This window comes from Acipenser ruthenus, chromosome 10 (genome assembly GCF_902713425.1).
Source record: "Acipenser ruthenus chromosome 10, fAciRut3.2 maternal haplotype, whole genome shotgun sequence".
Taxonomy (NCBI): Eukaryota; Metazoa; Chordata; class Actinopteri; order Acipenseriformes; family Acipenseridae; genus Acipenser; species Acipenser ruthenus.
Genome location: NC_081198.1, coordinates 37,744,971 through 37,767,761, shown reverse-complemented (window position 1 = coordinate 37,767,761; position 22,791 = coordinate 37,744,971). Strand labels below are relative to the sequence as shown.

The window sequence follows — 22,791 nt, the reverse complement described above, 5'->3', positions numbered from 1 at the left end:
TCCTGCCTCTCCCATCCTCGCACTCCAGACATGGCACCATATGATTGCACATTACTTCCAGATCTGGAGGAGGGAGAATAGGGAAGCTGATAAGTTGCTGATAAGTTGCTGTTAGGGCAGTCCTTCTGTGGTCTGCCACACAATTTCTGTGGTTGGGCCATCAAGTACCCGTACTTTTTGCAAAGCTGCAGGTACACAATTTTGAAAAAGAGAGAAAAAAAGTGTTTATCCTTTGGTAGTTGTCACTGTAGAACTCTGTGGGTGGGTTCTAGAGCAGGTTCATCAGTTCTGTCAGTCAGACATTTTAAATGGAGGGTTTGATGGACAGGAGGTTTGGGTTCAACGTGTTAGGAATAAGGTAAAGGTTAAGGTACTATTTGACTGATTTCCGACCTGACACTTTGTTTGGCTGCTAAACACATAGCCACAGCCGTTTTGAAAAGTTGACAAAATGGTATAAACGCAAAATGTAATTCAGTTTTGTCCACAAAGTCCCACTGTTTTTAACCAGGTAAGTGTGAAGATGTTTTTCATGCCCATTTTTACATGTGTAATGTAGTAATTGTATTCCTGATTTAAAATAAACAATATTGACCTTGCCCTATTGATCACTACACTATTTATAGAAATCTACTTCAAGTAACATCTCTAGTGTGTTTTCTTGCCAGTTTACTGCTGTTCTTGGGAATGAGACCAAGTTGTTTGATACTTCTAGTGTAATCAGTAAGATATTTTCATGTACAAATACCACATGGCATTTGTTTTCATTATGGTAACCATTATTTAGAATATTTCAAACAGTTTTTTTTTTAAATAACCACCAACTATTAAAATGGTAACATAATACCCTGTACTGTTTACAAAAACGCATTCCTTTACTTGAAGTCTGTGTTGTGTATATTGCAGGGATATGTTTTTCAGACTCTTTTTTTCAAAATTTGGAATCGGCAATTATTTTTCTGATTTTCTCCCCAATTTGCAATGCCCAATTATTTTATTTCAACCCGGCCCGCCGCTGCCACCCCCACGCTGACTCGAGAGAGAGACGAAGACAGACACACGCGTCCTCTAAAATGTGTGCCGTCAGCCGTCTGCTTCTTTTCACTCTGCAGGCCTGCCATGCAGCCACCTCAGAGCTACAGTGTCGGAGCTCTGATCAACTTACAGTTAGGCTCACAGGCGTCCGGCCAGTCCACAACGGTCGCTGGTGCACGGTGAGCCGAGGATACCCTGGCCGACCTAAGCCCTCCCCCACCCGGGTGGTGCGGATGCGCCACTCGGGAGTCCCCTAACATCTGTTTAGATATTTGTATTCACACATCATAAATCAGCCAGCTAATGCAACTGCCATAATTTCTCAGTTTCCTTCAGGATTGAGGATAGTTTGGTGTGTCTGACAGATGCTGAAACAATAAAGGTTTCTCAAAAAACCGTTATACCATTTGTGATTTCACTCACAGTATTGCCTTTACTTGCAGGTGTGTACAGAGCAACATTGTGCTGCTGACTCAGGCTTTCAGGAAGAAGTTTGTCATTCCAGATTTCGTGCCTTTCACTTCACACATCGACGAACTCTACGAGAGTGCCAAAAAGCTGTCTGGAGGGCAGGTAGGTTTCAATGCCAATCACATTTCAGTTGAAATTAAGATGACTTGGAATAAACACTGCATAGTATACAGTTTTTGGATAAAAGTTGTGTGGCATAGGAAATGTCATTAGAACTTGTATAACAAACATATTGACTGTTGAGTAGGATGCGAAGTTGTCATCGAATGGCCACAAACGACCCAGATTATGAATCTGTTGTCTGTGAAAATCTGCATCCCTCCCCTCCCCCCCCCCCCCCGTCCTTATCTAAATGCTAAATGTGCCACTCAGTTACCTCAATGAGCTGACAATAATCTGTAAACATATCGGCGCTCAATTGGAGCGTCTCCTGCCTTGAATAGCGTAATGTTGTTGTTGTTTTTATTTATTTTTTCTCATGTAGTGTCTGACTTTTGCCCCATGCGTTGTCCAACTTCAGCTAGTAAAGTGTTACAGATGAAGAACTTCAGTGGATAACAAAACTGTCTGCATTTGAAACTTTTTTGATGAAATTTTGAAAAAAAAGGCATGACTAAAGAAACCATGCATGCGTTGGCTTTTGTAATGTGCTCATATTATTAAAATAAGAAATGTTCCATTTTGTTGTTTTTATGGCCATCATTTGAATAAAATACTTTTATCTGAAAATGTTTTACAGGTTGCTGATTATATTCCCCAGCTTGCCAAATTCAGTCCAGACTTGTGGGCAGTTTCTCTTTGCACAGTGGATGGACAAAGGTAACTGGCTTTTTTTTATTAGGGCAGGCTACTTGCAAGGGAAAATATTCATGATGTGTTTATTTAGTTAAAATAAATACATGTTCCTGAAACTTGCTCATGTACCTATTGTATGCAACTCATTTTATTTGCCAGTTTAGAATATTTTCAAATAGAAGTGGCAGTTGGTAAAGTGTTTAATGCTGTAAAGCATCCAGCAAATGCTAGTGGAAATGCTTTCCCTTTGTAGCCTTGGTGTATTATATTTAATCGGTAATGACCAGGGTTCCTAGTTTTCTGTGATAAAATCAAAATTCTTTGATAAAAAATAGAAATCTGTGTTTTTCCACGATTTTAAAATATAACGTTAAAATTAAGTATTCCTAACCAGAATATACACAAACACAATATATTGAGTTAAACAAAATGTTTTTTTATTCAGACGTTAACCATTTTTAATCAAGGTCGGAGCCCATAGAGAACTATCAATTAGCCTAATTTAAAAAAAAATAAAAAATAAAAAAAATAATTAAAAAAATAGGCTACATCATTTTAATATTTCCATGTAGGTCTCCTGTAATTTTATATTTAGGCTACATTTAGGCCATCATTCACTATTGTCCTTTTGGGGGGGGGGGGGGAGCCATGTTTTATGTACAAACACACGCACACACAAAAAGTGAAAATGGCATTTGTAGTTCATCCTTACTTCAGTCTTCAACATTGTGGTTGCTATTGAAGTAGAGCTGCAGCATTCCAGCCACATTTTCATCTTTTTGACATTGGTGTTGAGCAAAGAAAAGAAGCCCAAGTTTGCTGAAACTTCTCTCCACATCAGCTGAATTCACAATCAGTTGGAGGACAGCAACTGCATGCTTAGACAAATTGGGCAAGCGGTCTTCAATAGCCTTCCAGAAGCGGCAATGTAGGCCTGTCTTTGGCAATCCCCAAATACACTGGCCATTCCATGTGGCATTCCTCCGATAGCTTTAATTGCTGTTTCACAATCTCGTAGTCTGTACAAGTAGCACCTATTTGTTTCGGGTCCAGTGCACGGACAGCACAGAGAAAATCAATTCAGCGACCAGAATTATTCTGGGTTTAAAAGGCATGTCACATGCAGACAGGCTAAAATAATTGAATCTATTCAGTCTTGAACAAAGAAGACTACGTGGCAATCTGATTCAAGCATTCAAAATTCTGAAAGGTATTGACAATGTCGACCCAAGGGACTTCACGATCTGAAAAAAGAAACAAGGACCAGGGGTCACAAATGGAGATTAGATAAAGGGGAATTCAGAACAGAAAATAGGAGGCACTTTTTTACAGAGAATTGTGGGAGTCTGGAACCAACTCCCCAGTAATGTTATTGAAGCTGACACCCTGGGATCCTTCAAGAAGCTGCTTGAGGAGATTCTGGGATCAATAAGCTACTAACAACCAAACTAGCAAGATGGGCCAAATGACCATTTGTAAACTTTATGTTCTAATACTGTACATGTGTAAATAAATAGTTAAGTTATGTGTTAAAGTACAGAATACTTAAGAAAATGACACCTTCATTAATGCAGAAGGTTGAATGATAAATTGCTCAGGTTTAGCGCTGTTTAGGTTAGTATAGCAAAGGGAATAGGATTCCATTCAGTGACTGTATGATTAAATCTTTGAGCTGCATGGCTACATTTACCGTAGTATGAGGCCTATCGTATGCATATATAGAAGAGGTAGTTGGGAAGATTACGCTAATTGCAGTGTAAAATGATGTGAGTGAGTAGCATTTAACTGAACGGTCAGTTGTATTAAATGTGACACATGCAGTTCTAGACATTTGTGACAGAATTTTCATGTATATCTTTTCCTAACTCAGGCATTCAGTTGGAGATACGAAGGTCCCATTTTGCCTGCAGTCCTGTGTGAAGCCTCTAAAGTATGCCATTGCTGTTAATGACCTTGGCACGGAGTATGTACACAGATATGTTGGTAAAGAGCCCAGCGGATTACGATTCAACAAACTGTTCCTGAATGAAGATGGTAGGAATCACAACCAGTAATGCAAATCTTTCATTTCCTGATTGGATTTTAATGCTCTACTACTTAGACATTAGATTAGCAACTGTAATGAACAAGGACATCTTGCTTTTTGCAGATGTTTTATGCTTTCATAATGATTTTGGTGGATTTAAATTATCTGCATGTGTTTTAGGGTTGTAACGAAGGGTACATTTTGACCTTCAAAGGTTCGGAACACATTACCGAAGGAAGGGTCAAACCTTCAGTGGTACTAATTAGCATAATTTACTGGTGATGTCGTCATAGCTACTAGTTTATATTTGATTGAAAATCCTATTTTTACAGGTAATCCATATAAATGGAATACAACATTCACATGTAGTTTAAAAGTATGTTCTATAGAGCAGTAATCCATGTTTTTATAATTTAAATAACAAAAAAGATTACACATTGTTTATGTACACAATTGATGCTGATTGCGATATATAGTAAGCTTGCATTGCAGCAGCACCTTTTTGTGGCCAATTAAAAGAAATACATCTGACTTGGGCAAAACAAAGCTTTATTTAACAGTCACCGTTCCAAGCAGGTTATCAGTCACATTTTACTACTACTAAAAATTAAACTAAATAATAATAATAATAATAATAATATGAAATTACGCTTGTCAAGTGGTCCCGGAGATTGGTTGTTACTCCATGATACATCAAGTCGCTTGTAGTTTACATTCAACTTTTTTTTGGTCGTCTGGACATTTAACAAAAAAATCTGCAGAGGGGTTTCGAGACTTTCTTTCAATACAGCTTACGCTATACAACGCTTTGAAACATATTGTACCATAGCACTTCTCTTACAATGTCTTGTGTACTAAGTATTCAGTACATATTTTACTGAAGCAATACAACCGCTATAGGTACCCCCCCCCCCCCCCCCCCAGGACTTTGGCATAATATACTCTGGTCCAATGCATGGCAGCGGTGCCATACAGAGTTTCTAAGTATAATGATCTGGTAGTGGATTTTAATACAACAACTTTTGTTTAAGTAATATGCATTAGACAAATCAAAACATCAAATTTTGCATACAAGTGACATTTAATGTGTGTTTTTATAGTATTCACACATTGTCCAACGGATTCTGTAAATGGAGAAAAAAAAAGAAAAAAAAACATACAGTGCGTGAATGCCACCTGACGAGCCTTCGAAGGTTTAGAACTACCTTCACATTCCTGGCTAGCAAACAAACCTTTGAACACAGCCCTAATATATTTCTTTGAGTTTTTTTTTCTCAAATAATGGATTTGCAGTCCTAAATAATTTTGAGTTTATGTACTGCTAATCTGTTTTTGATTAATTGTGTCTATTCAAAAGAACACTGAGTTTAGTTAATAAAATAACTACCTTGTCATCACAGTGGCTACAAATAAGATGTCTTTTGCAAATTAAATTAGAAAACATACATTAAAAATGCAAAAGTGATTTAAGAAAGTCGAAATGTAGGGCCTTGGGTAATAGACTGGATTTTATTTGATTTAGGTTCTGAAGCACATACATTCCCAGTAGATTTTGTCTGAAGTATGATGATGGAAAGTAAGCTGAGATGGCCTTTACAGTCATTGTTGCCTTGGTGTTTCAATGAAAATTTAATGAACAAGAACTACAAAAGGAAAATGGACAAAGAAAAAAAGAAAGCTAAAATCAATGGTTTTAATAGCAGCGTTGTGCTTTTAAGTGTCAAACTGTTTAAAAATGCTTGTGTAAAAATATATATTTATTTTTTATATTTAACTGAAAAATCTGGTTATGAGCTAGATTTCACAAGAGGAAAATTACTGAATGCTAATACAACTAAAAGTGGTCTATTTTTTGTGTTATTTTTCACTCTGCATCCTGTGGTGTCTTTACTGCAAATTTGGAGATTAACAGATTGATTTATTTACGGACTGATTTATCGCACCTTCAGAAAAATCAGTACCTTTCTGTGGTTCTTTCAGTAATGAGCGTTGTGTTTACAGAGCTTTCACAATCGTCCTCTGGACTTGATGACCTTATTATCTTTAGGATTCTGACTGTAAATTGTACATACGATTAGGAGAGAAGTGTTGTAGCACCTCTGAATCCTAGCTATCTTTGACGGGCCTGTCCCCCATTGTTATGACCACTGACACAACACGTGGAAACTGTCCATAAAACTGGGGTAATACAAATATTTCCTCTTGTTTTTTAACCTTAAAAGATGGTTTCATTTTATTGTGTTATTAATGAATGGTTTTGAGGTACAGTGTGGCTTTGGCAGAAAACAAAAACTCTGACTCTGGCCTTTTAAGACTGCTAGCCTGCTAACATTACACACAATGGTACATATGATTAAAAATAAATAAAAATAAATGAAAGCATCAGTAGTCTGAGCAAATATTGTTAAAAGTTGAATAAAATATAGATGAGCTGAGGGTTGCTTCCCATGCAGAAGGGGGTAATTGTCGTCTACCGGAAGCCATAGTAGTACAGTATTTCATGTCGGATTTCGAAATGGCTAATTTTTTCAATTTGTCAGTTTTTCATTAAGTATATCGGAAAACTACAAAGCGGTATGTAATTAAATATGTTGACGTAACATTATTCAGCAAGTTTCATTCGACTTCATGAAGCAAAATTAGTTAATTCTGTAAGGTGATGCAAAACTTTCAGCCATAGCTGAACATGTTGTCCTGCTGATTTCATCAACATGTTTTGAAATTGTATTTTCTAGATAAGCCTCACAACCCCATGGTGAATGCTGGAGCGATTGTGATTACTTCTTTGATAAAGGTAAACAAAGCCGTTTTCCTGCCTTTTCTCTTATGTAAATGTTAGCTATGGAGGGATTGTTCTATAAGTGACAATAGGTGCTTCACAGTTAAAAATGTAGGCAAAGCAGGGGCTCCCGAGTGGCGCATCCAGTAAAGGCACTCCGCGTGGAGTGCAGGATGCGCCTTATAGCCTGGAGGTTGCTGGTTCAGGTCCGGGCTATTCCACTGCCAACCGTGGACAGGAGTTCCCAGGGGGCGGCGCACAATTGGCCAAGCACCGCCCGCGTGGGGAGGGTTGGTGAGCCGGGTTGAAATAAAAATAAATAAATAAATAAATAATTGGACATCCAAATTGGGGAGAAAATGAGAAATAATTGCTTATTCCAAATTAAAAAAAAAAAAAAATGTAGGCAAAGACCTTCCTGTAATCTGTATAAACTGTAAATTAAACCTAACACTGCGTACAGGGATTAAATGGCCAAAGTACAGTACAGGGGTAATCGCTCAGTAACAAAGTGCAAACAGCTGATTGATCGATCGTCAAGCTTTTTTACTACAAAACGTGCTGTCTTTTTATTTTATGGCAAGGTAAGGGGTTGAAAACATGATTTGTGGATTAGTACATAACTTTCCCCATTATAGTCCTAATTAAAAGGGTGATGCTTATTTGAATATTTTTGTTTTCAGCAGGGGGTAAACAATGCAGAGAAGTTTGACTATGTAAGTAATATATAATATTGTACTTTTACAACAATTTGTAAAGGCACCTTTCAACAGATTTACTCAATAGCGTGTTGCTGTTTTACAGGTGATGGCTTTTTTAAATAAAATGGCTGGTAATGAGTATGTTGGCTTCAATAATGCAACGTAAGTAAACTATTTTGCTGTTTTTTATTATTATTTTAAAGAATAAGAAACAAGATTTTGCCAGTACATACCGATACATGAGTCACATTTTATAGACTTCTACTTTTAACTGCTGTATATCATGAGGTATGGACAGTTCTTAGTCTACTGTAGGTAATAGAGACTTACTTCTGACCTCTAGTTCTATCTTAAGTCATGCACATTTCTTAAAACTTTGCTTAGACATTTGCATTGACAAGCTATTCCACACACTCAGTGTAGGTCACGGGCTGATGTTTAAAGCCACTTATCCTGTTTTTTAAAGGAGCTATTTATTTGTTTTGCCATTCTGTTCTACAGCACCTGCTGTATGTAGTTTATAGTGACCTGCTTTACTCTCTCTGTACTGGCACTTGTAATATGCCATCATTGGTGGGTGTTGTGAATGGCAGTGACATACCTTGTGACTTTGTCAATCCAAATACGTTTTGGGGCTAAATGTAATAGAAAAAATAGGTGCACATGTGTTATTGTAGACGATATGCATGTACTACTCAAGCCAGCAGTGCCCAAGTACAGTCCTGGAGGGCTGTTCCACTCCAGGTTTATCGGGTCAAAGTATATCCTTAACTACAGTGTCTGGATGCAGGTTTAATTGGTTCAATTAAACAATTTAGAACAGAGTTGGAACAAAGACCAGGAGTGGAAGGGCTAACGTTGGCCACCCCTGATTTTAAGGTAAAGGTGATTTGTTGATACCGGTTTTGTTTTCTGATCCAGGTTTCAGTCTGAACGGGAAACTGGAGATAGGAATTTTGCTATAGGCTACTACCTAAAAGAGAAAAAGGTTTGTTTAACTAGTTGCATATATTTTTCTATTTAGCTTCATAACTTTATTAAAATATGTCTCCTTATTGTTTGTGTTTGCATTTTAAAAGCGTCAGGCTTTCAGGTGTGGTAGACCAAAAGTCAAAGCCTTTAATCACTGGTTACTCAACAGACGGCATGATTTGTAAAGTTAATTTGTTGTTTATTGTGTTTTGTTAAATGCGCATTTTGATTAAAGTGCATGTTAGGTCCTACTGTACAACAAGCAATCATTTGTTTTACATTATATTACTTAATCCTAATTTATACCATTTACAGACATAACCAGTGCAGTTGAATACCTTTTTCAGGAGCTATATTTAACCTTGTTTCTTTTACAGTGTTTCCCAGAAGGCACAGACATGACTGGAGTGTTGGATTTTTACTTCCAGGTGATAACATTTTATAAATAATTTGTTTACTCTCAAAGATGCTAAAAAAAAAAAAAAAATCTCTTTTTGCAGATTTTAATTTCCCATGTACTTAATCCAGACCAAGATAACATTTTGTTCCTTTAGCCCCCAGAGGTGCTGTATGCAAGATTTTGGCAGACAGTAATAATGTGTCTGGGACTAAAATATCGACAAAGCAGATGTGTGCCTGAAGAGTCTAACTGAAATGCCAGTAGTCCATGCTGGATATTCTGTTCCCATGGACAAAACTGAAACAATCCTGATGTTTATAATCAGTTCCAATTTATCTTGTCTCCTGCCCTTATGGGGGAAAAAAAATATCTATAAATAAATATATACAGTCAAATCTGCTCGTGCGACCACCTGGTCTAAGCCACCACTTTAAATTCCTCCCAATGATATTTGTGCTTTTTATTTAACTGTATCAAGCAACCACCTGTCTTAACGCGACCAGCGACCTCAATTCTCTTACCCAACAACTGACTCAAACCTGTATAAGCACTCTTACACTGGGCTATTGTTATAAGAAAAATATGGTTTTAAATAGTACGTCCTAAATTCAAAGGAATACGGTAATCATTTTAGCTGTCTTATCTGTAATCAATAAAACAACAACTTGTAAAGGAAGAGAGAAAACGTGAAGAAACAAAAGGTCCTCCCTAGATGACAGAATTAAAGTTATTAAACATGTAAAGACAGTAAGTGCCAGAAAAACAGCTGAAAAATTTGGCACTAGAAAGACGCAGATACAGCATTTTAAAACGGAAAGAACTAGGGCTTGAAGTTTTTATTTTTGTTCACGTGAGCCAATTTAATCAATATCTTAATTAAACTCGGGTGGGGGAAAAAGCTGTTTATTACTAAACAAAGCCGCTTCTTTTTACCTTGATGTCCTGATTGACTTGCTGATTCTGTTTCATCACCTTCATTATTCGAACACAAGAGCAAGCAATGACATTAATCACTTCCCTCAGAAGCTACTTTAACTAGCATTTCGTTCTCGCACTTGCCTTTTGTGTTGTTTTTCTTTCCCGCTAATTTAACAGAATGTTCTCATAATTAGGATGTAGCAGCTTAAAACTTAAAGTCGAACCGTTAAACGGAAAATAAACACCGAAAAATTCAAGCCCTACTTATCAAACAATGTGTGCAGTAATCAAAAAAATGACTTTTATGCTTATGTTGGCGTTGGTTTCAGGATGCAATGAATCAACATGTACTTGAAAGGCAGACAACAGGCATTGAAATTTGCAAAGGATTTAAAACATTTTGTGTGACCCGAGACAGGCAAGCATTCATTACTTTCACAAAATAATTTGTAAATGCATTATCCAAATGAATGTTATTAAATGACATACTTCTTTTTGTTCATATTACGTCTTCTGGCTTTTACAGTGTATGTAAGACATACGCAATTACAGGAAAGCATGTCGGAGTTATGGGCCCTCTTTTAAGAGACTACCTGTGTTGAGACCACTATTAAACTGTCCCTTGAGTGGTCTCTTAATACAGGTTTGACTTGTATGAACCTCAGTTCCCACAAGCAGGGGCTTCTCACAGGTGGAGGTCGGATGTGAACCCAGGACCTCCCGCTTTGAAGCGTAGCACCAATACCACTGTACAAAAGATCCGGGCTCCCTAGCAGGAGCATATGCTTATGTCTTCATGTTTTAGATTGCGTTACCTACCAGCCCTCACCCCTACATCTTACCCCCATGTACGCTACAATATTATGAGTGTTGTGAAAAATTCGTAATCACAGTGAAATGTCTTTTTAAAAAAAAAAAAAAAAAAGTATAATTGGACACCAAATGATACTTTCCATTTTTAATTCTGAGCTCTAGTGATATCTATATCTACACACAAACTTAGTCTTGCAGCATGATCTAGTTAATATTGGTGTACATTCACTTTCTAATGCTTAAGGAGGGATTTTTAGTGTTTGCTCTACGCTGTGGAATCACTACCTCTGTTTTGAGAGATTATTTAAGGGGTATTACGAAACAATGAACATATGAAAAAAGGGTTTGAAAAAGGCAGGACTTTGTGCTTCATTTTATTTCTTTCAAAGCTTTGAACTGTTATTTGTGCAGAGTTAGCATAACAACAATACATAAACTATTTGCTAAAGATGTATTGGGTTATAAAACAAGTACATTTTTGCATTCATATTCTTGTATTTTGTTTCTTCATTCTAAGACATTTCCTTTCCCCTAATTTCCTATAGCTGTGTTCCCTTGAAGTGACCTCTGAGTCGGCCAGTGTAATGGCAGCGACGTTGGCCAATGGTGGATTCTGTCCAATTACTGGAGAACGAGTGCTGAGCCCTGAGGCTGTCAGGAACACGCTAAGTTTGATGCACTCGTGTGGCATGTATGACTTTTCCGGGCAGTTTGCTTTCTATGTGAGTAGAGTCCTTGATGTTAACTGTTAATGTCGGAGGCACAGCCAGAGAAAACTTCCAAAACAAACATTACAGGGTTTTCAGCCTCCCTTGTGTACATAGCAGATATTCCAGAAGCTTATAATAAAACAGCCACGAATAGTGTGAAGGTATTGACCTTTAATAAATCAAACAAATATATGAACTCTTGATTTTACACTGGACTGAACTTGGAAGGATTTTTGAAGCTAGATCATATTTCAGTAGACTGGGAATGTTGAGAATGTATTTATAACAATATTATTGCCAGATATGTGCAAAGAAATTATAAACTTTTTTTTTTTTACAAATTCATTAGGCAAGTGTTAAAATGGATGGTTTGGATACAGTGGTAATGTTTTTCAATGTTTTTGCTCATGTAGGTGGGACTTCCAGCTAAGTCTGGTGTTGCTGGTGGTATTCTACTCGTTGTACCCAATGTGATGGGAGTCATGTGCTGGTCGCCTCCACTGGATAAACTTGGCAACAGTGTCAGGGGCATTCAGTTCTGCACAGTAAGTGATTGCTAAGGAAATCCAAGCTTTTACACATACCATAAGGCTTAATTTGGGAGGAATGTGAACATTTGTGCCAGATTTCTCATTTTACATACAGTACTTTTGAATATAAAATGCATTTACCATTAACGGGCATTCTGTTCCACAAGTAAGCTTTCATTAAGAATTATATTTCACTTTATAAACTCTGTCAGTTGTTGGCAGCAAATGGTCCCTGGAAATTTGTATGGGAAGAAACAAATACTTTTTGGAGCTGCGCTGTCTTCATGTCTGTAAAATTATACTTACTCCAATAATAAAGTCCAGGAAATGCTGATCTTATAAGCATAATCTAAATTAACCAAGCATTTGTTTTTTTATGACGCAAGCAAACAACAAATAATTATATCGACTCCCAGCTCAAATATTTTCAAATAACTTTTTTTTACAATAATCAAATTAGTGTGGTGTGATTTGGTTAGTAATTAATAGTCACTTAAACTCATGAAGAGTAATTTACTGTTCATAAAATGCATCTTTTTGACCTAATCCTGTGTGAATTCTTTCCTGCATCAGTACAGTTTCTATAGCAAAAAAGTGTGGGAGTTTAGGTACTAAACCATCTTTGGTTGTCTCTGCCAGCCTAGCTAGAAGCGTCCTTTGTAAGAGATGCTTAATGAAGGCTGACCAGATAATAACTGAGATTGTGATGCTAAGATCATCAGCATTTCCAAAAGTAGATATTAGTTACACCACAGTCATATGAGTAAACTGGAAACCATATGTGGTTGGAATTATAAAAATAATTGCATATGAATTCAAATATTAGTTCTATTGCAAAGAAGTCTTCATTTATAATACTAATACTCCATTATACATTTATAAATAGACAATAACAATAGATGTACAATAACCCTTGATCCTTGCATGGGGTTAAGTATACAGGAAGTATGCACTCTTATGTTGTACTGTAATTTGGTTGCATTTTATTGTAGGTCACATAAGGAATGGGAATACATTATTTCAAGAAACTGAACCTCCTGCAAACAAGCAGAGTTTAAACCATGTCTTTTTCGAACTGAAGTTTATTGTAGTTTATTGTAGTTTATTGTAGTGATAGGCATTTTAATTCAACACACTCAAGACACCACAGGCCATCAATAGCTATCGCTCAGCTTGATGTTATTTAAATTATAGAGGGAACATGCCCAAACAAACTGCATTTGATGATATATGCTGGACACTCAAGATAGCCAAACATGTTAAGCAATACACTTTTTGGGTTAATTGAGGTTTCTTTGAGTTTGAATATCCTTGTATCTTTTTTTTTTTTTTTTTTTTTTGGTTAGTTTGGTACAGTTGTATTCCTCTGGAAACGTTCACTTCAAAATATGGCCCTATAGGCTTTGAACAAGATTAGATACCAAATGACCTCTGTGAACTCAGAGGTAGAATAGTGATTTATAGTGCCTTTTGACTAATTGACCGTGCACGTAGAAAAGCCTCATGATAAACAAGCATTTATACAGAGCTTGTAACAAGTTTAATGTACCACTTGCAGCAACTTGTTTTGTATTTCAGGATCTGGTGTCATTGTGCAATTTCCACAATTACGACAATCTGAGGCACTTTGCAAAGAAACTTGACCCCCGCAGGGAGGGTGGGGACCAAAGGGTAAGTCAAACAGAAACTTCAAGTGCCTTCTCTTAGAACTACACTATGTATGCGAGGACCACCAGGGACTAGTCGCTGACATCATGAACATTATGTTAAGAAACCCATTTAGATGATCAATATTGTATCGAGATGTTTCAGTCTGGCCTGCTATACATTTCGGTCATTTTTGGTTACTCTGAAGAGGCCAAGGCTAAAGAACATGTTTACATTGATTTGGGGGGAGGCCAATTGTGTTAGCTGAAAATTTTTTTTTTGGAAAAGTCCAGTGTAATATTTATTTTGATTAAATGAACACTTCATTAGCGATTTTGTATTAATTACATTGAAACAAATCTGTCTCAATAGTTGCACCATTATTGCAGTAATCTATATATATACACTACCGGTCAAAAGTTTTAGAACACCACCATTTTTCCAGTTTTTATTGAAATTTAAGCAGTTCAAGTCCAGTGAATAACCTGAAATGGTACAAAGGTAAGCGGTAAACTGCCAGAGGTTAAAAAAAAAAAAAGTTTAGGTTACCAAAAACTGAAAAATAATGTACATTTCAGAGTTATACAAAAAGGCCTTTTTCAGGGAACAAGTAATGGGTTAACAACTTACAGCTGTTCTGCAGCAATGGAAGTAAATTAAGCCTTGAAAGTTGATGCTAACAATTCCTACAGGTGTCCCAACTTTTGTTGATTACTTACAGACCCTCTGTCTGTATAAAAGCAGTGTTGGAACAGACTGTGTTACTACACCCTCTTAAGCATTATTTGGACAGTATTGTACTGCAGGAAGTAGTATATTGCTCTCATAATGGCGAGAAAAAGGCAATTAACAAAGGAAGACAGACAGACCATTATAACCCTTAAAAGTGTAGGTCTTTCCTTTAGAGAAATTGCAAAGAAAGCCAAGGTGTCAGTGAGTACAGTTTCCTACACCATCAAAAGGCACTTGGAAACTGGAGGAAACTCTGACAGGAAGAGGTCTGGCAGACCCAAAGCCACAACAGAATCAGAAGACAAGTTTCTGAGAGTCAACAGCTTGCGTGATAGGCGGCTCACAGGACAACAGCTTCAAGCACAGCTTAACACTGGTCGAAGTAAGCAAGTCTCAGTTTCAACTGTGAAGAGAAGACTTCGAGCTGCAGGTTTGACAGGTCGAGTGGCAGTAAGAAAGCCATTGCTAAGATGGCAAAATAAGAAAAAGAGGCTTGCCTGGGCCTTGAGGCACCGCCAGTGGACTACTGAAGACTGGAAGAAGGTCTTATGGACTTATTGAAATCTTCGGTTCATCACGCAGGGTTTCTGTACTCCGTCGAGTAGGCGAAAGAAAGGATGATTCCTCGGTGTGTGACACCAACTGTCAAACATGGAGGAGGAAGCGCGATGGTCTGGGGCTCTTTTGCTGGATCCAGAATCGGCAACTTGCACAGAGTGAGTGGCACCCTGAACCAAAACTGCTACCACAGCATTTTGCAGCACCATGCAATACCCTCTGGTATACGCCTAGTTGGTCAGGGGTTCATCCTACAGCAAGATAATGACCCAAAACATACCTCCAGGCTATGTCAGAACTACCTTAGAAGAAAAGAACAAGACGGTAGGCTTCAAATCATGGAATGGCCAGCACAGTCTCCAGACTTAAACCCCATCGAGCTGGTTTGGGATGAACTGGACAGAAGGGTGAAAGCAAAGCAACCTACAAGTGCAACACATTTGTGGGAACTTCTGCAACAGTGTTGGGAAGAACTTTCCGAACAATATTTGATTTCCATTGTAGAAAGAATGCCACGAGTGTGTTCGGCTGTTATATCTGCAAAAGGAGGCTACTTTGAGTCAAAAATTTAGATTAAACTGTGTTAAACAAAACGATTCCATGATTTATTTTTTATCTCCAATTGTTTATTTGTTCTATGCTTTAATTTCAGAGTACATTGAGACATTAAACTGCGTAAATTTCAATAAAAACTGGAAAAATTGAGGTGTTCTAAAACTTTTGACTGGTAGTGTGTGTGTGTGTGTGTGTAATTATATATATATATTTTTTTTTCCCTGGGTTAAAATCTTACAGAAATAATTAACTGTGCTGCTTTAAGACAGTGTCAGGACACAGGGCCAGACATGAGGTCATTGTGTCCAACATGCATCTCTCGACATCCAATGTACTGACCTTATTTTACTCATTATTTAAACTTGTTAAATCTTTAACATTTTAGAAGTTTTTGTATACAAAACAAAATTGGTGTTTTTGCAGAATATCAATGCCATGCCCATGCATTCAAGAAAACTAATTCACTATTCATGTTGGTTAAAACAGCAGCATCCCAAAGGACCAATGGACTATGAAAGTCTTCAGCAAGAGCTAGCTCTTAAAGATACTGTGTGGAAAAAAGTGTCGCCTGAGTCCAATGAGGACACATCTACAAGTGTAGTGTATAGAATGGAGAATGTGGCGACCGCAGCTAATGAGAGGGGTCTCGTTTCAAAATGCTCTCCGGTTTATCCTCTTGACATCTCTAGCTCATTAAACCAGTTTTAAAAAGTATTTATTCCATTCAGGACTTGTGGGTTATTGTAATTATTGTATTGTGCAACACTGTGTACATCTCTATTGCTTATTTGCACTTATTATATATGTGTGCTTTAATAATGTAAATTGTGTAAATATATCTGAATGCCAAAGACCAGGAGGAAAGTTGGGGCTTAGAATGTGTTATCCCAATTGTGTTTTAAGTTAGTGTGTAAATGTTCTGATATATTTACACTTAATTTAAGAACAGAACCCAAAGAAAGGAAAGGTATATGAAGCAAGTGCATTTTAGGATAATTCACACTAACCTTGAAACTAGTGTTATTATCCGTAATATTGCACATATTTCTGGTTTATTTTTTGATTCCATAATTATTTATAAGTTATTTTGTGGAGAATGGGGTTACAGTTTTTTTCAACTATTTGAAAATAGGTCTTAAAGCACAGGGGTGTGCAATTCCTATCGCCTAACACCTGGGGCAACAAGATTTACGTCAGGCACAAGTTTTGCCGTTGTACTTTACCCGTTGGATTTTTTTTAATTTATTTTTTCTTTGTTAGTTCTGTTGCTATAAAAACACTCCGGGTATATTTCTAGAGAGCTGCGTACGTTTCTGAAAACTGAATTGCAGAAGTGTAGCACCTACACAAACCTTTTTTTTCCCTTATTGGCTTGCTGTGGAAAAAACTGATCTTCTACTGGTTACAAAGAAACCCAGAAATGGCTGCCAAGAGAGCCTCTGGCAAAGCACAGACTAATCTTTTAAACTGACGGTATTATAGAGGGTTTTTGTAAATTTAGCAAATCCGTGATACTGCTTTCTTAATACATGAACCTAACATTAAATGCAGCAATCTAGTCAAGTTTAAGGACAAACTTTCCCAAGCAAAAAATTTAATTTTTTTTTCTTTAGATTTTTAGTGTTGCTAACCTAGTTTGCCATTTACCATGTTTCCATATTTTAAAGGTTTTTTTTACTAGACTATTTTAAAATAAAATACAGACTGTAACTCTCATGGCAATGTGCTTGTGTTAATTCAGTTATGTATTTATTTTTCAGTGAGAGTAGTGCAGGGAAAGAATGTTGCCCTCCAAAAAAAAAAAGCCATCAGGGTGTTAAACCAGGATCCCCCTGCTGCAGCAGTGTTCCAGTTAGCCATCATGGGACAAGATGTTAGATGAGGGAAAATAGCTGTAAAATCTTGTACGTTGTAAAAAAATAGAAGTATATAATAGAAATAAACAAAAGAAAGAAAATAGGCTCTATCAGTCAAAAGAATTTGATGGAGCCTACTGTAAATATTGTGTGTATTTTGGTAGAAAAACAGTGAAAATTGCAGAGAAACTTGACAGGTTATGCACAAGTACTTTAAAAATCTGGGGTTCAGCATGTACAAAACTGAAAGAATATCAAGAAAAATCAGAATTCCACAAAGCAGCAGTAATAGTTGGCAGTGATTTCGTATCTGTGATGCAACAAACTAAAACACTCAGGAGTTGGATTCAGCTTATAGAGAAAGTGGTGGTGGTGGTGGTGGTGGTGGTGGGGGGGGGGGCAGGGGGACAGGCAGAAGCTATTTTTTATATTTCAAGAACTCCAGCTATTGTTTATTATAGTTGTACTCTTAGTATATTACTTAAATTTACTAGCAAATGTGTTCCAAACTACACATGAAAGGAACATTTCCTTAAAGTATGTTATACATTTGTTGGAACCTTTTGTGTATCTTGAAGAACTTAGTGAACAAGTCAAGCTACATGGCTAACTCTGCCCCTGTTAATCACTAATTGATTGATTGTGTTCACCGTTAAATAAAACCAAAATCCTACAAGTTATATTCTACTTTTTTGTGTGTGTTTTGTGCGATGGTGAGGGGGCAAGTAGATTTATCAGAAGGACAAGTAGATTTTTCTAGCATTTTGACTCTTGGACAAGGAGTTTTTTTATTTTAGTTTTTTAATTGCACACCCCTGAAGCAATATTCTACTAAAAGGGAAAATCTTTATATACTTTCCTTGCATTGCATCAGTATTTGCTATATCTACTTAAGTATTTTAAAATAGCAGACATTTGCACAAAATGTTTTCTCACATGGCTTTGTTTCAAACATGCAGTATATGCAGAGGGTTCCTATAAGAGGTACCGTAAATACAGTACAATGCTATAGACAGAGGTCTTAAATGTGCTGCAGGATATTATGTGCCTGGTAAATGTACTTTCTCTTTAGACTTTACACAATGAGAAAATCAAATCATACAAAAACATCCTAATGCTGTTATTGTGGAAGAAATAAAAACTTACTTTATATACAAAACTTACATACCATCGGATCATTGTTTGTAATTTCAGTATACAGAAAAGAGTATTATCCTAACCTGGCCAAATGCATTCAATGACCACGCATTTCTTTTGTGTGTGTAAAAGAAGCACAACTATATTCTTTTTTTCAAATTTAATTGTTTCAATATAGTGGGGTTTTCTGTTACCAGTATAGGAACAGAAAAAAAAGTGTCAATTTCTTATGAATATTGCCTTGAGATATCATCTTGAGACAAAAACATGCCGTGAACTGGAAAGATAATGAAGGAATTAGGCATATATTATGGACAGTTCTAATTTAGCATTTAAGTCATAGGGTTTAAAAATAGTGGCAATAACCAATTTGGCGTGACGACAATTAGCAGTTTTTTCATTTAAGTAGGATGAAAAATCTTGCACATACAATTTGCTAGAATTAGGTTTTTGCATGCGTTTTCACCAGGAAACAGATATCAAGGTATTATTTGAAATGTTGTGAGTTTGTTCACATGTTCTAAATGTTATGTTGCATATTTAACTATTTTTTCATGTTTTGAGAAAATACTGTAATTTTTGCTTTTGCATTTTTTTTTTGCATAATTGTTTTGCAGCATGCCTATTTTGTATTGTTTTAATAAATTATTTTAAATCCCACTTTCACGTTTTTTTTTATTTTTGTAATTTATGGTTAAAAAAAAAAAAAAATGCTTGATTATTCACAGTGATGTGTTCAAGTCTGACGAGTTCATGGATGTATTTATAAACATTTCTGTAATTGTGTCCCTTTTTAACCTCTGACCAAAAATCTGGGGCAGTTGCAAATATTGAAATTACCATAAAAGTTTACTTGAATAAAATAATTATTGTGTTCATAGGATTAGGACTTGAAAACACAAGTTTTGAAGGGGTGAATGTTTTTCTCTTCACACTGCATGGTGGGCTATGCATTCAAAAATACAACATTTAAAAATAGATAATACTGGTAGAATACTTTTGCCATTTGAACACCAAACAATGCCAGCACCCTGATCTAGGATCCAATTGTTAGGTGCTGCAGTCTTTATTTTTGGCACTGTTATCCTCTGTATCTTCAAGAAACAAATGTAGATGTAAACATTTCTTGTTTCAGGTTGTTGGTCACTTTCTCAAGTCCAGCAGACCAACATTGCAGTACGTTTTAGTGGAGGCATCATCTGAAATGGTGGTCTGCTTGCATTTTTATCACATCATTTTATGTTTAACCTTATTTTATTTGTCTCAAACTAAAAACAAAATGTTTTATACATTTAATCTTTTATCATTCTGTCGCATGTACAGTGCTCCCCCTTTTACAAGATAGCCCTTTATACTGCGGAACAGGTTATAAGGCAGTCCAGTCATGGCTCCCATTGGCCCCATAATGCCATTACACTAACACTAGTAGTCTCATTATAAGGCGGAACTCAGATAGTATGGCCTCTTAACAATGGCTCCCGATTACATAGTTATAAAGGGGGAGCATTGTATCAATGTTTTACTGTGCATAGGTTATTATATGCTTCCTGTTACTTAATTAATTAGACTGCTGCCAATAAAATGTTTAAATAAGTGTAGAGCTTTGAAGTATAGGTAGTTTTCTTTTTTATTTAAAGTCAGAAGTTGTTAGGATTATAACTTGTTTAACTCCTCAATTGAATGTTTCTATACTAAGATTTCAAACTATTCAATGATGTTCTCACATGAGTCACACATTCAGTTTGCCAGGCAATAGATACCCACTTTATTGCTGCCACAGCAGTTAATATTTATTGAGTAAAACATGTGTCCAAATGAGTTTTGAAGGCAGCAGCATTATATAATGGGAACAGTGCAGCTTTTCAGGCTTTGCCTTGGCCTGAGTTAAACCAGACCCTGTTAAATATTTGCCAGCATCACTTTGCATCAGCAGGCCTCAACTTGCACTGGCTAGCAATTAAGCCTCAGGGTTGACTTCTCTGTTCTTCATACTATTTGTTATCCGCACCTGCATGCTTCAAGTTATGTTTCAGCCCATAATATAATAGCTGGACAAAACACTAGAAATCGTGAATATATTAGGAATGATGCTGAATCAAAACAACATCATTGGACATCATTTTCAAGTGAAATGGGGCTGAACCCTAATTTTTACAAAAACATTTCGGGGGTACCCCTAAATCAGAACCCCTAACCACAATTTAAAAATAAGATAATTAACTGGGTGGCTCACCGTAGAAAGAAGTCTTTTAATATAGGCTTGGCTGTATTTAATAATAACACAACTAGGTGGGTTAACCAGAATTTAAGATACAGTACAATTACTAACCAGAGAGGGTTCAGGTAAACCAAGGAAAACAACCCCGGTTTTAAAATTCTCTGTGCACCTGGTGACCCTGATTACCTTTGATTTATTTCCTTGTTGTCTGTGGGTAGCTCCTCTGTGTCTTTCCCTGATCAGTACGTGCATTGTGCTCTGGCATCCTTCCATTTTGGCTTATGTGCGATTAGCAAATGCATGGGGAATTGTGCTCTGCTTTGCTAAATAAAATGCTTTGCTGAATCAACTAACACAGGTGTGACATTTTAACCTTGTAAAACATGTATTGCCTGTTATATTTCAATGTGGTGGCTAAAGAATGTAAGTTAAGCAAACTGTCCTTGGGGAAATACTGTGTGCTGGTTCTGCTCCCTAAATACAAGCTTGGAAAAAAAAAATTGTCAATGATTTTAGTTCTAAATTATTTCATCTGACAGCTATTATTCTAAGGCGTTTTTTATTTATTATTTTTTTAGCCTGTTTTGATGGATTTTAAATTGTATTTTTTAAACTATTCCAGACTGTTGCTTTTTACTAATTTGAGAAAATCTCTTGAATACGTAAGTATTTTAATAACTTGTAGTTGCATCTTTCAAATCCAAAGTTATTTAGCTCTAAAGGTTTTAGAACGATTAACATTCAAATCCTTCATCGGCTTTGACATTTGGAGACACCTCAAGGCCATAGACGTCTATTTACAGTAAATCTTATTGTAAATCAGCATCTCTAATTCTGAACCTAATCACTTAACTTGTTCGTGTCTATTTCCCAGGACAGTTCCCTTAAGTCGACGGTGCTATTGCAATAGGAATTCAGTTGTTATGGGGCAGATAACTGCTCACTTAGAGTGATTTGGTGTGGGTATGGAATAGTAGAATTATCCTAACCGATGTAAAGGTGCCCATGGGAAATTGAAATATGGTAAAGTATGGACTGGCACAGTCGGTAGCAGAGATCTGTGCCAGTCCATACTTACCATATTATTTCAATATTTTAGTGTGTGTGTGTAATATATATATATATATTAAAATGAGGGTTGTATTGCATGGTGAATGTTTGTTTTCTTTTTTACACTTGCTTTAATTCTAGATTTAAACATGTTCTGCTGCAGGCTTGGTTTAGACTTCGTACCACTACCTCCAGTCAGAGTCATGAAGAGTTATATTACAAAATGAATGGGTTTGATACAAGTTGCAGCTTAATTATTTCATTCACTGTATTGTTCTAGAGTAGACTACAGGATAATAAGTGCACTCAACATGAGGTATACTTCAGTTCTTCTAGCAGGGTAGTGGTGGTATTATAATGCTAAAGGGTGTTCTGTTTCCACGGTCTTCAGGTTATTATTTGTTATGCATCGTCAATATTGAAAGTACCAAAGTGGTAAATATGATTTGGTAAATATAGCAAATGAACATTGCAGATACACAAGCTTACAGATTGAGGGAGATTTGTTGTAATATCTGCCCCAGAAAAACTGGTATCTCCGTAATTTAAGAAAAGCAAATAAATCTCTGAGAAAAATGGGCCCCATCGAATGCATGTGCATGAGTCAAATAAGCGTGTCTCAGTTTACTGCATGTTTATGACTCGTGCAGCATAGTGGTGGCTGTCATGAGACTGTAGATGTGGATCTCCATGTGACTGGCTCTCAACAGGTTCACACAGTACAAGTTGATTTATTTCACTGCTTTTTGAAGCACCAGCAGTCTCTTGAAACCTCTTTCTTGTTTGTTATTGCACTGTGAACAGCTTAAACAAGGACACCTACTGCCACCCAGTGGTGGTTTAAAATAAGCACGGTTAAATTCTGTTCATTTGAAAGCACAGCGCAGA

General features: G+C 36.6%; 1 protein-coding gene across 5 annotated transcripts in view; it reads left to right on the top strand.

Annotated features, from left to right (window-relative positions):
* LOC117410838 (glutaminase kidney isoform, mitochondrial) overlaps positions 1 to 22,791 on the top strand; it is a 40,288-nt gene that overhangs the window by 14,333 nt on the left and 3,164 nt on the right. For 2 of the 5 annotated variants that reach the window (XM_034017748.3, XM_034017711.3), the window contains exons 4-14: positions 1,479 to 1,608; positions 2,246 to 2,325; positions 4,172 to 4,335; positions 7,063 to 7,121; positions 7,790 to 7,822; positions 7,911 to 7,969; positions 8,729 to 8,795; positions 9,157 to 9,207; positions 11,456 to 11,632; positions 12,034 to 12,165; positions 13,729 to 13,821. In XM_034017748.3, the coding sequence (XP_033873639.1) occupies positions 1,479 to 1,608; positions 2,246 to 2,325; positions 4,172 to 4,335; positions 7,063 to 7,121; positions 7,790 to 7,822; positions 7,911 to 7,969; positions 8,729 to 8,795; positions 9,157 to 9,207; positions 11,456 to 11,632; positions 12,034 to 12,165; positions 13,729 to 13,821 (1,045 nt within the window). Of the gene's footprint in view, positions 1 to 1,478; positions 1,609 to 2,245; positions 2,326 to 4,171; positions 4,336 to 7,062; positions 7,122 to 7,789; positions 7,823 to 7,910; positions 7,970 to 8,728; positions 8,796 to 9,156; positions 9,208 to 11,455; positions 11,633 to 12,033; positions 12,166 to 13,728; positions 13,822 to 16,128; positions 17,877 to 22,791 lie in introns of those variants that run through there. The other 3 variants (XM_034017739.3, XM_034017731.3, XM_034017721.3) reach the window with 3 other exon arrangements.